The 19,278-nt window shown below is 37.1% G+C and overlaps 1 protein-coding gene across 10 annotated transcripts in view; it reads left to right on the forward strand.

Moving 5' to 3' along the window:
• The window catches only part of APC (APC regulator of WNT signaling pathway), a 133,869-nt gene that overhangs the window by 106,023 nt on the left and 8,568 nt on the right, over positions 1-19,278 (forward strand). For 4 of the 10 annotated variants that reach the window (XM_082723693.1, XM_082723690.1, XM_082723692.1 and 1 more), the window contains 8 exons: positions 989-1,087; positions 3,495-3,873; positions 6,021-6,116; positions 7,416-7,469; positions 11,106-11,245; positions 12,426-12,503; positions 12,791-12,907; positions 17,901-18,115. In XM_082723693.1, the coding sequence (XP_082579819.1) occupies positions 989-1,087; positions 3,495-3,873; positions 6,021-6,116; positions 7,416-7,469; positions 11,106-11,245; positions 12,426-12,503; positions 12,791-12,907; positions 17,901-18,115 (1,178 nt within the window). The remainder of the gene's footprint in view (positions 1-988; positions 1,088-3,494; positions 3,874-6,020; positions 6,117-7,415; positions 7,470-11,105; positions 11,246-12,425; positions 12,504-12,790; positions 12,908-17,900; positions 18,116-19,278) is intronic. The other 6 variants (XM_082723698.1, XM_082723697.1, XM_082723695.1 and 3 more) reach the window with 3 other exon arrangements.

The following is a 19,278-nucleotide window of genomic DNA, read 5'->3' on the forward strand; positions in this document are numbered from 1 at the left end:
TGACCACTCAACTATTGAAAGTACTCTTCCTGATTTCCCACCTGTGATCTCTCTATCCTGTCTTTTATACTCTTTTAAAGATGTAATTCTGGGGGTGCCTGGTTGGCTAAGTCAGAAGAGCATGCAGCTCTTGATCTCAGTCAGAGTCATGAGTTCAAGCCCCATGTTGGGTATAGAGATCACAAAATAAAACTTAAAAAATAAGTAAGGATATAATTCTTGTTGTGCTGACCTCCTGCCGAAAGTCTAGTGGCTCTATAACATCCACAGCTTGACTCATGACTCCTGAGACACTTAATAACTTAACCCAACCTTTATCTCACACCGTACACCTTGTGTTCTGTTCACATTAAACAAATACTCCATATTTATACCTTTATACAGACTTGGGATTTGTCTTCTACCCCAGAATTCAAGGCCTACCTTTAATGTTACTTATTTTATGCAGCCTTTAATAGTTCCTTATAGCAAGTCGTTTTTCTTCCTGTTTTCCTTCAATATCTTATTATTTTTCCCCTTGGTATTTTATACATTTTTCTACTGTGGTCCTTATCATATTACATTGCAACTATTTATTTTTTCATGGCTTTTTCTAATTAAGTTTTAAGCAGTCCTCTCTGTGCTGTGAGTTCCTGGAGAACATGGACTGTAACAAATTCTAAGTTAGTTTTGTGGTAATTTAGAGCATTTCATCAATTAATAAAGCTTTTTATCAATAAATTTATCTTTAACTGAATGTGGTTTCATGTCTTTTGATCTGTGAAAAAATACCACTTTTAGAATTTCTTCAGTGTTTAGGTATTTCCACACTGTATTTAGCTGTCTTTTGCAACAAATCTTTTCTTCAGTTTTTCTCTAAAATCTAAAATCATCTTGAGCCATTAAAATGTCCGCACTTTTCATGCTGTATTTAGCTATTTACCCTAAAGACAGTTCATTTGGTATCTATAATCTAAATTAGACTCTTCATAATTTGCTTAATTTCTAGGGTTCAACCACACGAATGGATCATGAAACAGCCAGTGTTTTGAGTTCTAGTAGCACACACTCTGCTCCTCGAAGGTTGACAAGTCACCTGGGAACCAAGGTAACAGAAGATTGTAAACTCTGGCCACTAATACTGAGAGTGCTTTGCTAAAACATTCTTCATTCATCTTTTAAATTCAGCTAGAGAATTCTGGTTCCATCACTACAGTCTCTTAAAGAAAAATCTTTATACAAAAGAGCCCTAAAGAAAAATGAGGATTATAAAAAGTGCCAATTTAGCTAATTTTTTATTCTTTCTTAGCCTTATCACCCACTTCTCTACAAGTATCCTAAGCTCCAGCCACTCTGGCTTACTTACTTGCTGCTTCCCAAGCACTCCCTGGGATTTTCTGCCTCCCTGCCTTGTCTGCGGTGGCACCACCTCCCCTTTCTACCTCACCGCAAAATGGCTGTCAAAATGCGAATCAGCCCTTGGCACTCTGCTTGGGCTTTACTTCTTTACAAAACATTTTCTGATTCCCAGTGTCCTCTCATCTCTCCCATGAGGTCTGCCTGCCCTCTTTGAGTCACTGCAATTTGCATGAAATTCTCTTTGGGAATAGGGACTTTTTTTTTTAATCTTTTGCAGCATCTAGCACAAGAGACTGCACATGAGTGTTTAATAAATTTATTTAAATGGATGGAAGTTACTGAAATGGAATGTTACCCAGTGCTGATAAGTGAGTTTTCCTAGTCTGTCGGATTTTAGCAAATATTTTAGGACTTGAGAAAGGTGTGTTTAAAAAGAAAATAATTATTTTATTATTGTTTTAAAATCAGAGTCTTTAATACTATATTGACAAAGAGGACATTCTAATATTACTAAACAGTATATTTTTAGTTAAATCTTAAATAATTCCATTAACTGTTTTCACAGCATATTCTACCTGTTCTTTCTTTACTTTAACAGTATAATGGATCTTATGAAAAGCATTACTGAAATAACTAATGTGATTTAAGAAATGAATTTAGAATAATCAATGATACTGTTAATATGAGACTTAATCCTTTAAATAACTCACAATAGCTGCTAATTAGGACCTCTGATGTGCCAATAACTGCTAGAAGTTGTGTGTACATTTTCTCTGGTCATCTCAAAAACACTGTATTCTTGTCCCTCTTTTTTAAAAGAGAAAACTGAAGCAAAAAAAGTTTCAGGCAGCTGTTGCATATTTAAATTGGACTTCAACCCCCGGTCTGTCCAATATCAACGTGTAGTTCTTACTATAAAGAAAATCTAATATTCACCAGTATTGTTGCATGAAAACTGCCAGCTAGAATTCATTACCTTTTGAAGTGACTTATGAATGATAACATTAAGACCTTACTATATTTTTGAATGCCAGCTACTATCCTATACATGTATTATTTCATTTAATCTTCACAGAGCAAACCTTGTTAAGTAAATTTCTCCATTTTGCAACTGAGAAAACTGGGGCTTAGAGAAATCAAATAACGTGGTGGTGTCACACAGTTCATTCATAAGTGGTGGAGCCAGAATTTGAAAGCCCAATTTACCCACAGTTCTGTACTACCTTCCCAAAACATTAATGTCTAAGAGAAGTGTGTATTTTTTAGAGTTTCTCAGACTCAAAATTGTTGACTGGATAATTCTTTATTGTACGACGTTTAGCAGTATCCCTGGTCTTTGCCTAGTAGATGCCCATAGCACTTCCTCTCACAGTTGTGGCCACCAGAAGTGTCCTGGGAGGGCCAAAATCACCACTAAGAACCACTGATTTATAGAGATAATACATTCTTTATATAATAGCCTCCACTTTTATATAATAGCCTCTGGCTTTGAAATGAGGCTAATTACAGTCCAGGATAACTGGGTACTGTTTCCAGTTTCTAATCTGCTTCTGAGTAAACCTTTAGAACTTCTTGTCCGAGAGTAACTGATGCTTACTGCATGCTTTAGAAAAAGGAAATTGATTGAGAGTCCTTGAACTCCCTGTGTGATAATGGCATTCTTTTTATGACATTCTTCTTTTTATATGTTTAAGGGAGAAATCATGCACTTTTAACAATATTATAATCTGGTAAGGGTTAGTGATTGTCAAGAACTGGTACTCAGTACATAATAATTGTTGAAAAGTGTTTTCTATTTATTGATTATAGTTGTAAATTAAAAGAAGTAAAATTTTTAAATTGTGTAAAATATTTACATAATCACATTCCTCATTTTGTGTGTGTGTGTGTGTGTGTGTGTGTGTGAGAGAGAGAGAGAGAGAAATCAATTGCCATTCACTATAATCGGCTGATCCAGACAAACAGCAATTTAAGTGTGTGAGAACCTACCTTCTTTTTCAACACTGTATGCCACCATTACTTCATCCTAGAAAGGGGTTTTGAGTTTTGTTTTTCTTTTTAATGACTTACAATAAGTATCCCATTCATCACATCATTGGTATTAGCGTTTGGATATTAAAGTCATAATTTTGTTTCTAAACTCATTTGGCCCACAGGTGGAAATGGTGTATTCATTGTTGTCAATGCTTGGTACTCATGATAAGGATGATATGTCGCGAACTTTGCTAGCTATGTCTAGCTCCCAAGACAGCTGTATATCCATGCGACAGTCTGGATGTCTTCCTCTCCTCATCCAGCTTTTACATGGCAATGACAAAGACTCTGTGTTGTTGGGAAATTCCCGGGGCAGTAAAGAGGCTCGGGCCAGGGCCAGTGCAGCACTTCACAACATCATTCACTCACAGCCTGATGACAAGAGAGGCAGGCGTGAAATCCGAGTCCTTCATCTTTTGGAACAGATACGAGCTTACTGTGAAACCTGTTGGGAGTGGCAGGAAGCCCATGAACAAGGCATGGACCAGGACAAAAATCCAAGTATGTTCCTTATAGTGCATGTTACCAAAGAAAATGTAAACCTTTTTTATTTTATTTTTTTTTTTAAAGATTTTTTATTTTATTTATTTGTCATAGAGAGAGAAGCGAGAGCAAGCACAGGCAGACAGAGTGGCAGGCAGAGGCAGAGGGAGAAGCAGGCTCCCTGCCAAGCAAGGAGCCCGATGTGGGACTCGATCCCAGGACGCTGGGATCATGACCTGAGCCGAAGGCAGCTGCTTAACCAACTGAGCCACCCAGGCGTCCCTGTAAACCTTTTTTAAATGAAAACTTTTTTAGTTAGTATGTTGTCTTTATGAGTAGGAATGGGAAATTTATAGTAGCCATCTACACCGCTAACATAGTTTAAAACTTAAGTCTGTATATTTCTAGAAAAAAAAAATAGCAAAGGAAAACACTACATGCAGTACTATGCAACCAAAAAAGAATGAGGTCAAGAGAGATTTATAGTCATGGTATAGTAGATTTAGAAAGAACTTGAGCAATTATGTTTCCATCTCTTCCATTTTATAGATGAAGCTCAAGAAAGTGAGCTTTAACTGTTAGTGACCAGGCTATTATATTAACATTTGCACAACACTCTAGTCAGTGAATACAGAGCTGTGTCACATCTGTTATGTTATTTGAGCCTCACAACAAACTCCTAAAGTAGGAAGGGAAGGTATTATAATCTCCATTTTACAGATGAAAAAACTGAGGCTCAGAGATGCTAAGAGACTTGCTTGTTAGACTCTTAGCTAATAAGTGGTAGAGCCAGGAACACAGGCCAGATCTTCTGACTGTCAACCCAGTCCTCTTCCCGCTGCACCTTCCTGCTTCAGGCAATGGGTCCCAGTTGCTGGGGGTGATCAGCCATCCAGCTCTTTGCTGAGGGAGAAACCCTGGGCTACCAACCCCTCTCCATCAGGAGCAGGGAAGTTAAGAATTGGGACCCTTGGGGACATAATTTACTTCATTCCTGTAGCAAGAACCAAAAGCAGTAAGTATATAAGGTAAGACTTTCCTTTTACCTGATAAGAAAACACACACACTCACACACAGGGGAGAGGGGAGAGTTGTATCAACCTGTTGATTTAAGGGGCAGGAGAAGGGCTGATGGTGACAACACCTTCTATGAAGCTCTAGCAGATTTTTTTTTTTTAAAGATTTTATTTAATTATTTATTTGACACAGAGAGAGAGATCACAAATAGGCAGAGAGGCAGGCAAAGGGAGAAGCAGGCTCCTCGCTGAGCAGAGCCCGATGTGGGACTCTATCCTAAGACCCTGAGATCATGACCTGAGCTGAAGGCAGGACCTTAACCCATTGATCCACCCAGGTGCCCCTCTAGCTTAGATATAAAGGTGAATTTATTTAAAATTTTCAAATTCTCAAGAATAAGAAAATAGCAGAAATTGTCCTTTATATCTTTTTGTCCTAAGGGTGAAGAAAACTACTAAGATACCTTACTAAGAAAACAATGTCTTTCTGGATTTTTTTCCTGTGGTATCCACAATTACATAATAACTGGTATTTTTTTATCTTAATAACAGTTCTCAAATGCTTAAATAAAATAAATGAATATTACTTTTGAAAAATAGACTTTTTAAATTTTTATTTCAAATAATGAGCTTTGAAACTGTACACGGTATTAAATGTGGAGGTACATTTTCTTGGACACCTCTTCTTTAGATTCTTGTTTACTGTCTGTCTCTATGGTAAGCTTTCTCCACAGGTTTGTGCTAGATTTCTTTACTAAATTTGTACACAAATAAGTGCTTTTAACCCACACTCGTGACAATAGTTTAAATAGAAATCATAACAAAATGGTTTTATATCAAAGTGTTTTTATTCTTTTACATAGTCATTATAATTTTAAATTATTATTTGAGTTATAGTATAAACCTGCAAGGAATTGATTCTGACAGAGTTAGTTAAAAGCATATAAGTAGTAAACATTTTTCTGGAACCAAGAGAAGCCCTTTTCTCATATTTTCTTTTCCATGTTGGTAGTATTTATTTGTTGATCTACTAAACTACTAAGCATTAGGGAAATATTAGTGACCCCTGATTTTTTTTTTTAAGTATAATAAACATTGTTGCTTCTGAAAAAACAAAGCATTATGGTTTATGTCAATTTTATTTTCCAGTGCCAGCTCCTGTTGAACATCAGATCTGTCCTGCTGTGTGTGTTTTAATGAAACTTTCATTTGATGAAGAACATAGACATGCAATGAATGAACTTGGTAAGACAAAAATGTTTCTTAATGCCATAGAAGAGTACTGAAGATTTTTCGTCATCATTGAATTGGGCATAAGGCCACTAATTTCCGTTACCACCTGTTTCTCCTTGTAGCAAATCATTATGCTCTGGTTTCCAGAGAAGAAAAGGTTCTTAATGATAGAAACTGCTACCTTGTATAAAGTAACTTGGCTTTTCAAACTCTTAGCCAGCAATTAGAAAAATTACTAAGTGGGCCACTCCTTGCCCCTGTTTCCACAGTAGACTCTATGTGATGGTTAATGGGAGGGTAATTTAAATTATTTTGAAATGTGGAGCTTTGTGATTTTTCTTGAACTCAGTCACTTCTGATGGACACCAGAAGGAATTATTATTAAGATTCTCATTTCTCTTCATGGTTATCAGTACTTACTGGATTTTCATGATAAGCGGCATGGTATCTTTGAAACTAGTTAATGAAGAAAAGATTTTGCTGTAACTTAAGTTAGAAATATTCCACTAATTTTTGGAAGTATTACTCTTTTATGTATGTGTTTTCACACACTCTAAGCCTTTTATGACCTGCATTTTTGTGCACTCCATTTGTCATGTAACGGTTTTTCTTTGATTTCTAGGTTCATTTTGCATATGTTGTATTTATAATTGCATCATGCTGAGCCGTCTCATGTGAACTGGATCTGTTTAGTTGTACCACAAGCAAGAACCATACACTGAGTTTCCATCTTAGTGTGGCTGTGCCCTTGCTTTTTGTGCTGTTTATTTTACATTACATCCCAGCCCCCACTTTATATTTCTACCACCCTCATCATTGTCATTCATCATTTATCTGAAAAGTCACAAAATCATGAGACTCTTAAACACAGAGAACCTGCACGGCCAACAATGAGTGTTGTCTCCTTCAGAGTCATCACTTTGGGGGGCTGTATACTTTGTGATCTCAGGCCTGACCTCCAGCCATGCTTTTCTTCCCATAGGCCCTTGCATTTGGCCCATCTGATTCTCTTTTCTTCCCCCACCTCCCAGCCTCCAGTGGAACTGAGTGTGATCTTATGAGTTATCCCCTCCTCAGTAGACCCAGCATTTGTGAAAATTTTATGTTTGGTTGTTTTTTAATGCTAGTAATAATGGGAAGCAGATAAAAATCTTGAATAAACAAGAAAACTAATCCAATTTTAAACTACTGCAAAGGTTTTTCTGTAAATAGACCTGTGTTCCAATGAACTGTAGACTAGGACTGACACATTAATCATCTGAATTTCAGAGTGAAACCTAGACTCAGTATTTGTTCCTCTTCCTTCTTCAGGTAGGAAGGCTACCCGGGGCATTTCATCACAGGAGCTAGGGCAGGGGCTTTCAGGTGAGGAGCAGGATGGGGCCTTTGGGGGTGTGACTGTTGGGAACAGAGCTACAGGGGATTCCTTTCTTCTCATTCCTAGCCTCTAAATTTGCACAAAGCAAAAGAAAAATCAAGGTTTGTGGATTATGGGGAGATGGAGTAAGGAAGCACGAAGTATCTGGCAGTGAGGGATAAGGAGGAATAAAGTCCCAAATGGATGAAGGGAAATTCCTAAACCTAGTCAGCTGGGACTATCATTTGTACATACAAGAGGATTCTACAACTTTTCAAGGTCATTTAGGTGTACCTGTTAGAACTACAGGTTGTAGGCTGTGCTCTCAGGGGTGTATACATTGATTAAGTCCCAGCTCTGTCCCAGAAACTGTACCTTGAAAAATGGTGAAGATATGGTTCTGACTTTCAAGGAACTCATGATTTATTTGTATTAGTATTTCCAAACTAGATCATAATAATCACAGAGATACTTGCCAAACCATATAGATTGTCTAGCCTTGTAGCACACAGGTTTAGTATAGCAGAATCTCCAGAGGGGTACCTAGGAATCATTTAATTAGTGGCCCAGGTGATTCTTATGATCCGTAAATTTTGTGAAACAATATATAGAATATTTACATTGGGGCCCTAATGTTTATTTTAGAATGATAATGGTGACTATCTAACCCAAGTAAAAGGAAAATAATATACTCTTTAAAAAACTAAGTGTCATCTTTCTGTTATCTTTTTTATATACATAAGTTTAAATTAAGGGTTCTGTTGAAACCATTGGTCCTCTACTAGCTTTAAGGTTATGAAATCCCACATTGGATAATATCTGGTCCATGCGGACCACTTTTTTTAAACATAGACACTGAGCAAAATGTGAAAGAATATGCTTATCTTTGCATTACCTTGAGACAGGCTAACTTTTCTAAGGGCAACCTTTTTTTTTTTTATTCTATCAGTCATGAATTCACATCATATTTTTGTGAATCCATTTGTAGTTTTGACACAGATTTTATTTGTTGCCTTAAAATTTACAGAAAGTCTTCTTTATTTGTCTAAAGTCATTAAAAGCTCTCTTTTATCTGAATCCTAAATTTTATCGAATGTTCTTTTTTCTTCATGCTTTTGTTGATATAGACCATATCCTTCTTTAATCTTTGTTTTCAGAATCAAGTCCTGAGTGTTTTAGTTTTTCTGTTGGAAAAAAGGTCTTTCTTCTTTTAGTGCTTTCTTGAGACCTTCTTTATTAAATCATTTCACCTTTCTTAAGAAAGTGTCACAGATATTACCATGCCACTCAGGCACAAAGCATAGGATGTTTGTTTTGGCATCAATAGTCTGCTCTGTAATGCTCAACATCTTGGCGATCTTACCAGTATACAGGGCCATGGTCTTTAGGTCATTGGTCATTCCCAAGTCAGTTTCCTGAGTCAGAACCTCAATTCTTTTACTGGCTGCTTCTCTTCTACTCAAGTATTAAACATTGGGAATTCCTCAAAGCTCTGTCCTAGGTTTTCTTCATCTCTCTCTAAACAATATCCTCCAATCTGTGCTTCCATTACAATGTTTTGCCAATTTACATCTTAATCCACTTTGCCACTCCTGAGTTTTAGACACATTATCAAACTCCTCATCTGACATCTTCACTTAGATGGTTTTTCAGACATTTTTAACTCAACTGCCCCAACTGAACTGGTTATCTCCTTCAGCCCCACATCCCTTTCTCTTCCAAGGTTCTTTTTCTCAGAAAATGGCATGACAGTCAGCCCAGTTCCTCAGGCCAGAATCTCGGAAGACATCCTATAACCCTACCCTAATTAAAGCCCCATTTACTTTAATTCTGCTTCTTAAATTTATCTCTAATCACTGCTCTCCTTTCCATCCCCAGTTTGGGCCACTATCATCTCTCCTCCTCTGCAGGAAGTACAGTACTTACTTGGCTCCCCACTTACAGTTATCCATTCTGCATCCTACAGATCACAGGAATCTATTTAGAATGTACATTAAATTATTCCTTGCCCTGTTGGAAAGCCTGAGTGTGACATATAAAGTCTTGCATGATACAGCCTCTACCCATTTCGTAGCCTCATCTTGAGACCTTCCCCTTATTGCTGTGTATTTCAGGGTCAGGGGCTCTTGCACATACTGTTTCATCTGCCTAAAATGTTTTTCTATTATTCTTGCCCCACCCGTTTTAGATACTCATCCTTTAAGTCTTTCTTAACCTAAACATTATTTCCTCAGCCTTTTTCTTGATACTTTCAATCTAGGTGAAGTCACCTGTTACCTCTCCCTGTGCTTCTGCACTGTTATGCCTAAATTAGTTGTTTAGGGTCTGCTTTTGCTCTAATGTATAAGCTCCTTAAAGATAGTCACTGTATTGTGTTCAGTGGCTATGTATTTTTCCATTATCCTGGGTAGATGGAAAAAAATACTCCTAAGTATGGTTTGGGTTTTCCTTAACCGAATTAATTTTCATTTATCTACATTCAAACTCATCGCATTGCTGCTAGTCATAAAGATTTGCACCAGTCTTCATACAGTTAATTCTTCTGAGTTGGAATTCTTTAGCCAAGTTAAAACTTTGTTTTATGTATTTGCAGTCTCCTCTACATACTGACCCTTCTAGATGATTTACAAAAATACCAAACATACAGGTCCTCTTCTAAATTGATAACCTGACTGTTTAGACTAAGAATTTCCAAAAATCACCTGTTTATGTTCATCTTCCTTTTTTCTGTCTAAGCCACTTCTCTGTGACAAAACAATATCCCCAGTCCCATGATGATTAATATTAATGATGAATATTTTGAACAGCATCCATATGCATTTTTATTTTTATTCACTTGCTCACCATTTTGCTTTACTTGTTTTTGTTTTTGGATTTTTTGTTCTGTTTTGTTACTACCCTTTCCTTTCTGTCTTTCCCTTTCCTTTTCCTTCATTTTTCTCCTTGTCTTCTCAGTGTTGACCACTGTGGGCATTGTCAGGCATACCCAGTGGTGAGAATCAAGGGGAAGGAAAATACTAAATCCTAGCATAGTTGGTATTTGACATTTGTGAGTACCAAAGAAAAGTAAGAATTTTTAAAAAATATATATATATAATAAGTGGTTTTATAGAACTTAGTAATAAATTGAACAGATAATTTTTTTTATAAGAAACTAATCTTTGCTTCATGCACAGTTTCATTTAAAAGTCTCAGGATTCCTAAGGCTAATTATTTGGCAAATAAAAAAAATTAATTAGGCCACAGTGTATAACATTGAAGAATGTTTGTAAAGTTGTAGTAATAAAAATAAGTTACCTTTTTCTGCCTTCATGAAGGAAGACCTAGTGTTAGAACATAGCCTTCTTCATCAATGACATGATATAGTATACATGAGGTAAATAAGACTATAATGCCCACTTCACTCAGTAAGGCAAGGGTCTGGAGGGTGGAGAAAACTGGCAGAAAATGAGTCATTATCAGCTGTACTTTGAGTATTACATAGAAGTTCTTTGTAACAATTTTTGTAACTTGTGATCTAGAGGTGTATTCAAACTATATATTCTCCTTCTTTGAGATGTTTTCCTAATAAGTAATTTTTAAACTTGGTGCCACTTGTTTTATTTTAGATTATTGTCTTTTTCCTCTTGCCCTTTTTAAATTAGGGGGACTACAGGCCATTGCAGAATTATTGCAAGTGGACTGTGAAATGTATGGGCTAACTAATGACCACTACAGTATTACATTAAGACGGTATGCTGGAATGGCTTTGACAAACTTGACTTTTGGAGATGTGGCCAACAAGGTATGTTTTATAAAAAGATCTACTTCTTAAGATATCACTGGTATGAGTTAGTTTCATACAAACTACTTTTCACTGATTTCCTTTTTTCACTCTCCTCATTAAACACTGATTAAAAAAAAAAAAAAACTGAACTTCACACACCAGTGCATAGTTTTACTCGTTAGGCTGTCTTATGCCTAAACAAAGGCAAAAGATAGAATACAGTAGTGGGTTTATGTAATTGCATTTAAAATGCTATTCCCAGGAATAAGAGTAAAGGTCTAAAAATTCTGATGACAGATGTGAGTGTTATACATATATCGCTTCTGGGCAAGGAAGAGACTTTACTTTAAAACCCTTTGCTTGGGGCACCTGGGTGGCTCAGTGGGTTAATAAGCCTCTGCCTTCAGCTCAGGTCATGATCTCCAGGGTCCTAGGAACGAGCCCCGAGTCTGGCTCTCTGCTCAGCAGGGAGCCTGCTTCCTCCTCTCTCTCTCTCTGCCTGCCTCTCTACGTACTTGTGATCTCTGTCTATCAAATAAATAAATAAAATCTTTTTTAAATAAATAAATAAAACCCATTGCTTATCATTTTTTTTAAGATTTTATTTATTTATTTGAGAGGGGAGAAGGTCAGAGGGAGAAGCAGACTCCCCATGGAGCTGGGAGCCTGATGTGGGACTTGATCCCGGGACCCCAAGATCATGACCTGAGCCTAAGACAAATCGCCCAACCAACTGAGCCACCCAGGCACCCCTGCTTATCATTTCTTATCACTTACTCTTTTTATTATTCCAGTTTACTAGGAGAGGAATAGATCACAAAAAACTTCCTTTCTAGGGGGCACCTGGGTGGCTCAGTGGGTTAAGCCGCTGCCTTCAGCTCAGGTCATGATCTCAGGGTCCTGGGTTCGAGTGCCGCATCAGGCTCTCTGCTCGGCAGGAGCCTGCTTCCTCCTCTTTCTCTCTGCCTGCCTCTCTGCCTACTTGTGATCTCCCTCTGTCAAATAAATAAATAAAATCTTTAAAAACAAAAAAAAAAAACTTCTTTTCTATAATCTGGCTCTGGGGCTTCTATGGGTAAAATATTAGGATGATTAAAATGAGACAGCTAAAACTGGATTTGAAATTTATTAGTCCAAAATAAAGCACAGCTTCATGTTGCCTTGTTATTGACCCTCTGTTCCGTTTCTAATTTTACAGGCTACACTCTGCTCTATGAAAGGCTGCATGAGAGCGCTTGTGGCCCAACTAAAATCTGAAAGTGAAGACTTACAGCAGGTACTAGTTAGAATTTCAAGAGTTTTTCTTGGATATTAGTGGGTTAATATCCTAATTTGGATTAATTTAAACTGTGGTTCAGTATTTAGTGTCTCATGTTTCAATTGTGATTACATTAAAACCAGAATAAAGGAAAATAATTATAGGAAGGAATCCTTTTGGCACTGTATTAGCATTTAGGAGGAATTTCTTTACCAGTAGGTTTCTACTCTTAACCGCTAGCATTAAAAACAAAATAACTAAATTATTTTATATTCAAGTTATTCTAAAATTAATTTCATTTGCAGGTTATTGCAAGTGTTTTGAGGAATTTGTCTTGGCGAGCAGATGTAAATAGTAAAAAGACATTGCGTGAAGTTGGAAGTGTGAAAGCATTGATGGAATGTGCTCTAGAAGTTAAAAAGGTACCTTTGAAAACATTTAATATTCTAATTTGGATTTCATTTTTAGTTACTTTTTTGCTACCTTTTCCCACCCTTGAGATTCCCTATCTTTTTTTTTTAAAACAGCATGCTTAATTTTGTATTTTTTTGGACGGATTTCACCATTTGAGATATAAAGCTAGCATAAGACTAAAAATGTAGAATAGCAAAAGGGGAGAGAAGCCACCCAAATTTGGGTCAGCTAGAAAGGCACATCTTTGGAATTGAGGGAAAAAATTGTTCAGAGCTGAAGGTCGGTCCTGGGTTTTAACAAAAATCTCCTAAAAGCTAATGCCAGAATCAGTTTATGGAAAAACTCCAAAATTGCACATGAGGCAGGAGAAATGGGCAGGACAGAAGGACATGGGCTGTGGGGACAGCTGGCTGGGCTGGAGGCCACGGCTCAGGCCCTGGATCTGGAAGTAGGAGGCTGGAGGAAGTGTAGAAGCCAAGTTGAGTGCATTCACCCAAAGCCTTGCTTCCATTCGGTCCCGAGGATGTGGCTGCTTTCCTCAGACAAAGGATTTTACTTAATTTCTGACCTGTTTATCTCACCAGTTCTTAGTCTTAGACTACTCCAAAGTTAGAAAGTATTAAGATGGAAAAAATTGTACAAAGCGGGCTAGGTTAAGTCGGGTTTTTTCAGATTTGACACTATTGGCATCTTGGACCAGATAATTGTTTCAAGGGACTGACCTGTGCTTTGTAGGATGTTTAGCAGCATTTTTGGTCTTTGCCCACTAGATACCAATATACTTACCCTCCATCATGATTATCAAAAATGTCTCCAGTATTACTAGAGGTGCCCCAAAGGAGCGAAGGGAGAAAATCACCCCCAGTGGAGAATCACTGTGTATGTGGGGTCATTGTTACCTCTGTGCTCTCCAGAGTCCTCAGTGTTGATAGTCAGTGTATCAAGAGGTGATCAGATCCAAGGGTAAGGAATGCCTCAAATAATAATTTGTTTACAAAAGGAAATAGCACCACGTGGCATACCTACTTCAGAAACTAAGCTAATTTTTTTAAAAAAGCTTGAAATTTGGGAGGGACTAAGCAGGTCTTCTTAGCTATTCTGGGCTTCCTTTCACCCAGCAAGTACTGCTAGACCTACAGCCTACATTTTTTCCTTCAAAATTTCCTTTTTAGAGAAGGCAAAGAATTTTTGGTTTTTATTTGTTTATGTATTTTTGTGAAATTATTTTATACCTGGAAACCCCAAGAAAATCCACTGAAAAATAATGAGAAACAAGAAAAGTATTCAACTAAAAAAATGGTTATAATTATAATATCCAAATATACCTAGGATCTGCACAAAAATACCTTCAAAACATTCATGAATCAGCAGAACACTTGTATTTCTTACAGGTAAGAAGATAGATAAAAGGCTCATAAGCGCTTGAAAAGATACTCAACATCATTAGTCATGAGGGAAATACAAATTAAAACTACAGTGAGATACCATTACATATATTGGTTAAAATGTAAAAAGATTAACCAAGTGTTGTCAAGGATGTTAAACAACTGGAATTCTCAGGCTCTGCTGGTGGAAATGTAAGATGGTATATCACCTTGAAGAACATTTGGCAGTGTTTTAAAGTTAAATATGTACCAACCACACAATCCAGCCATTCCAGTCCTAAGTATTTACCTAAGAGAAAAATTCCTGTTTGCGCAAAGTCTTAAACACAGACGTTCACAGCAATACTGTTTGATAGCCAAAAGCTAGAAGTAATTCTAATGCCCATCGACAGGTGAATGGGTAAACAAATTATGGGATGTCCACACTGCAATACTATTTGGGTATTTGAAAAATGAACTGTTGGTACAAACAATAGTCTATAATGACAGAAAACATGAGAGTGGATTACAAGAGCATACTAGAAAACTTGGGGAGATGATATAAATGTTTGGTTTTTTTAATGTAGTGATGGTTTCATGGATATGCTCATACATGGAAAGTGATCATATTGCACATTTGAAAGATGTGCAGTTTATTGTTCAACTATACCGCAATGAAATTATACCAAAAAATTAGTGTCCACACTTTAAGACTCATCAAGTGTGTATATTTTCAAAAAGATTTAATGTATTTGTATGTGTTATTTATTATGGGAACTTGTATTGTTGCTGAGAGTTCATAACTTTCTTTCAAGGACCGCAAAGATCTTTATACAAATAGTTGCTACAAACTGAGAAAGCTAAATTAAAAGACTCCTCCTACTGAGAAATGCAAAAGAAGACCATAATAAATGGAAAGGCATACCCTGTTCTTATAAAGGAAGAGTAATATTTTATAGATCATCATCCATAAATTCACCTATAAATTTTTTTTTCCTCTATAAATTTTTAATGTAAGCCCAGTCTTGGAAAAACTGGCTCAGCAGAAATTTATAGTGTCCAATTCTGGTTTGGGTCTACTTCTGGCTAACAGTATTAGAATTTACTTTTTTCCTCTTTTTCTACATTCAGTGCAATAGTCATTCTGAACATTCTTTTATAATTCATCATCTCTTCCTTTTCAGCTTTACTGCTAATGACCAGGAGAGTCAGAACTACCTTCCATATTCCCATGCATTGACTCATTTTACCTTCATTGAGCAGGCCTCTACTTTTCTACACAGAACCTTTCCATCCTCCCACTCTGTGCCCCAAGCATTGGTGTTTACTCAAAGTTGTTAGTCCCTGGGTTCCATGGTGGCTCTGTTGGTTAAGTATCTGCTTTGGGTCAGGTCATGATCCTAGGGTTCTGGGATGGAGTCCCACATCAGGGACTCTCTGCTTAACAGGGAGTCTGCTTCTCTCTCAGCCTCCCCCCACTATTTGTGATCTCGCTCGCTCTCATTCTCTCGCTCTCAAATACAGAAAATCTTAAGGGGAAAAATAAAAGCTATCAGTTCGTTACTCCTATCTTCTGTATCTTCTCTACTGAGTATAGAGATGGCTTTTTTGTTTCAACTATCTCTAAGAAGCCCAATGTTTTGAAAATTAAGAAAACAAGCAAAAAAAACTTTTCTTTTGCTTCTTATAACTCCTGCAGTGTTGCTCTTTTTCCTCTAGCAACCAAAACACTGAACAAATCACTGGCTCCATTTCTTCACTGGCCATAATTTCTTCCGTTCCTTTTAATTTTGCTTCTAACAAAATCTAGGTTTATAGTTTAACTGGGGTTTCTTTTCTACCTGCACCTATGTTTAATACTTTTGGATCACACACCTTTTTGAAATTCCTTTGTTTTTACCATCTATACCTACAACTTCTAATCATTTCTCCTCTAAATCTAACTATAAAACTTTTTTGAAACAAAACCCTTTCCTCTACATGTAATCTTGTAGAGAACAACTTCTGTTTTCCTATCTTTACCTCTGACCTCTGACCTCTGGGCCATCTGTAGTTGAACTCGCTTATACATGTAAACTGTTGCTGTTTTCTCTGTTCCTGGGATACTTTGAATATCCCACCTTTACCTCAGTCACGGTGTAATTAAAATTGAGCTCTTAACCTTCTCACATCTCCCTGCCTCCTGATAAATAGTATTTGCTCCTAGAGTCTCTTAATTTCCTGATGAAGAGAACATGGTAGCTAGCTATTTATTGTCAGGCCCAGAGGGTTTGCCCTGACTTTCAAGGTTTTTTTTGTGGGTTTTTTTTTGGGGGGGGGGTTACCATCTCACCTGACCTAACACTGCTCCCCAGCATGGACTTGGATCTCCTCTGTGTCTTCTTTCTATTCCTTAGTCCTCCCTTGCTGATTCCCTCTTCTATGCCAGGAGCACCTGTCTTCTTTCTGAAGGTACAGGTCTTATCTTCTACAGAGCTGCTGTCCTCCATGAAGTATTTCATTTATTTCATTAAATTCAGGTAGCAGTAATCTTTCCTTTGTTCATGTATGGTTTTGTTTCTTTTTTTTCCCCTAAGTAAACTATTAGCAGTTATCAGCTTACCGTATTGGTATCCTCTGGAGTGCCTGTAATTGTGATAGACATAGAGTAGATTTTTTTTTTTTTTTTAAAGATTTTATTTATTTATTTGTCAGAGAGAAAGCGAGTGAGATCGAGCACAGGCAGACAGAGTGGAAGGCAGAGTTAGAGGGAGGAGCAGGCTCCCTGCGGAGCAAGGAGCCCGATGTGGGACTCGATCCCAGGACGCTGGGATCATGACCTGAGCCGAAGGCAGCTGCTTAACCAACTGAGCCACCCAGGCGTCCCCATAGAGTAGATTTTTAATGAATGTTTGTTCCCTAGTTGATTTTAGTAGGAAGAAAAACTGACATCAGGATTATGGCAAGTTTTAACCAAATATCCTGAATTATATACTCAGTGTTTTGTTCTTGCAGCAATTACAGTTGCTTTGATGTTATATACCAAGGAAGTTCTGTTTTTTGGAATTAACCTTGTTTCTTTGGGAGTTTTAAGAAATTGGAGTTTTTTCAGTATGCTTATTTTTTAACAAATTATATTGTTACCTTTGAATCAACCACTTATAAGTATATATGTGTGTTTTTTATACAAACAGAATATTCATACATCCTGCTCTGCAACTTGCTCTTTTTATTTAATAATATGTCTTAGAGATCCTTCATATCAGCATATATAGAGGGGTTTGGTGTTCTTGGTTTTTTTTTTTTCTGGTTTCTATTACCATGCAAGTATTCTTTTCAGAATGCACATCAGTTCTGTTTCATATTCTTATACAAGCTCTCGATACGTGTGTACTTCTAAGCACTTAGAATAAAGTTCAAAAAGGTCATTAGTTAAGTATTGTGTTCTGCTTGAGCTATGGGGATATCACTACTTAAGTTCCAGTTGGTATTTTATCAGTTTTTCTAAATGGAGAGTGCCCATACTTTGCTTTTGAGGGGTGAGCAGCAGGGGAGATAAGTAATGACAATAACAACCTACTCAATAGAAGTAAACATAGAAATTGTAAGAGGCATGTTCCAACTCTAATTGGATGACACATGTTCTGTTTCTTAATAGGAATCAACCCTCAAAAGCGTATTGAGTGCCTTATGGAACTTGTCTGCACACTGCACTGAGAATAAAGCTGACATATGTGCTGTAGATGGTGCGCTAGCATTTCTGGTCGGCACTCTCACTTACCGAAGCCAGGCAAATACGTTAGCCATTATTGAAAGTGGAGGTGGGATACTACGGAACGTGTCCAGCTTGATAGCTACAAATGAGGACCACAGGTAAATGCAGCATTTTTATATTACTTTTAAATGAATTCGTGTAGAATTCATACCCTCAAAAAGAATCTCTTGTAAGCAGTGTTTTGTGTAATTGTGCAAGTGCTAAACTAAATTAGATTACAGTGAAAAGGTAACTATTAGTTCCTAACTCATTAGTATATTTATTCTAATAAAAGTTTATAGTATGAAGATGTGTAGAGGCAAACAAATGATGATCAAGAGGTTTAACCCATATGAAGGGGAAAAAATTAAAGACACAAATACTACAGAGAACAAAATCCCATTGTTAGTATGGCATAAGGGAACGAAACATTTATAAAGAACAAAATCTGTGGATATGTTCCAGAGAATCCAGTAGTTCTTTTTTTTTTTTTTTTTTTAAGATTTATTTATTTATTTATTTGAGAGAGTGAGCTGGGGGAGGGATGGGTGAGAAGAGACTCTTAAGCAGACTTCCTGCCAAGTGTGGAGCCGAGGGCGAGGTTTGCTCCCAGGACCTGAGATCATGACCTGAGTTGAAATCAGGAGTCAGACATTTAACTGAACCGAGACATCCACACACCCCCAGTGGTTCACATTTTTTTAATGGTGTCTTATTATCAATAATCTTAATATTATTTAGCCAACAGCCTTTCATCTAGGGCTATGAAACCTAAGAAAGCATCTCATTTACAAGGCACAAATTTTCATAACTTAGGCTCTGGATTTTGTTAGCAAAAATAGGGATATCTTGGGGTGCCTGGTTGGCTCATTTGGTTAAGCATCTGACTTGATTTTGGCTCAGTTCATCATGTCAGGGTCACGAGGTTGAGCCCCTCGTTGGACTCCATGATGTGTGTGGAGCCTGCTTAGGATTCTTTTTCTCCCCCTTCCCTCCTCCCACTCTCAAAAAATATATACATATGCATCCTTTCACAGCTTGTTTTTTTATATTTTATCCAGTATTGTTTCTCGTTTTCAGAAACCCCATAAGGTACTTCTAGTAACAGAACTTGTAAAGAATGTGAACATCTTCTCTTTAGGTTTTTGATACACAAACAAGCCTTAGAGCTCTCTCTGCTATGCAAAGAAGACCTCTTAAACTCAGTAAGCGCTCAGGTGTCTGCTGGACTGCTCAGAGAAGATTGTCACATTAAAGCTCATTGTACACCCTTGCCAGTCAG

Source organism: Mustela nivalis (assembly GCF_964662115.1).
Source record: "Mustela nivalis genome assembly, chromosome: 3".
NCBI classification, from domain to species: Eukaryota; Metazoa; Chordata; class Mammalia; order Carnivora; family Mustelidae; genus Mustela; species Mustela nivalis.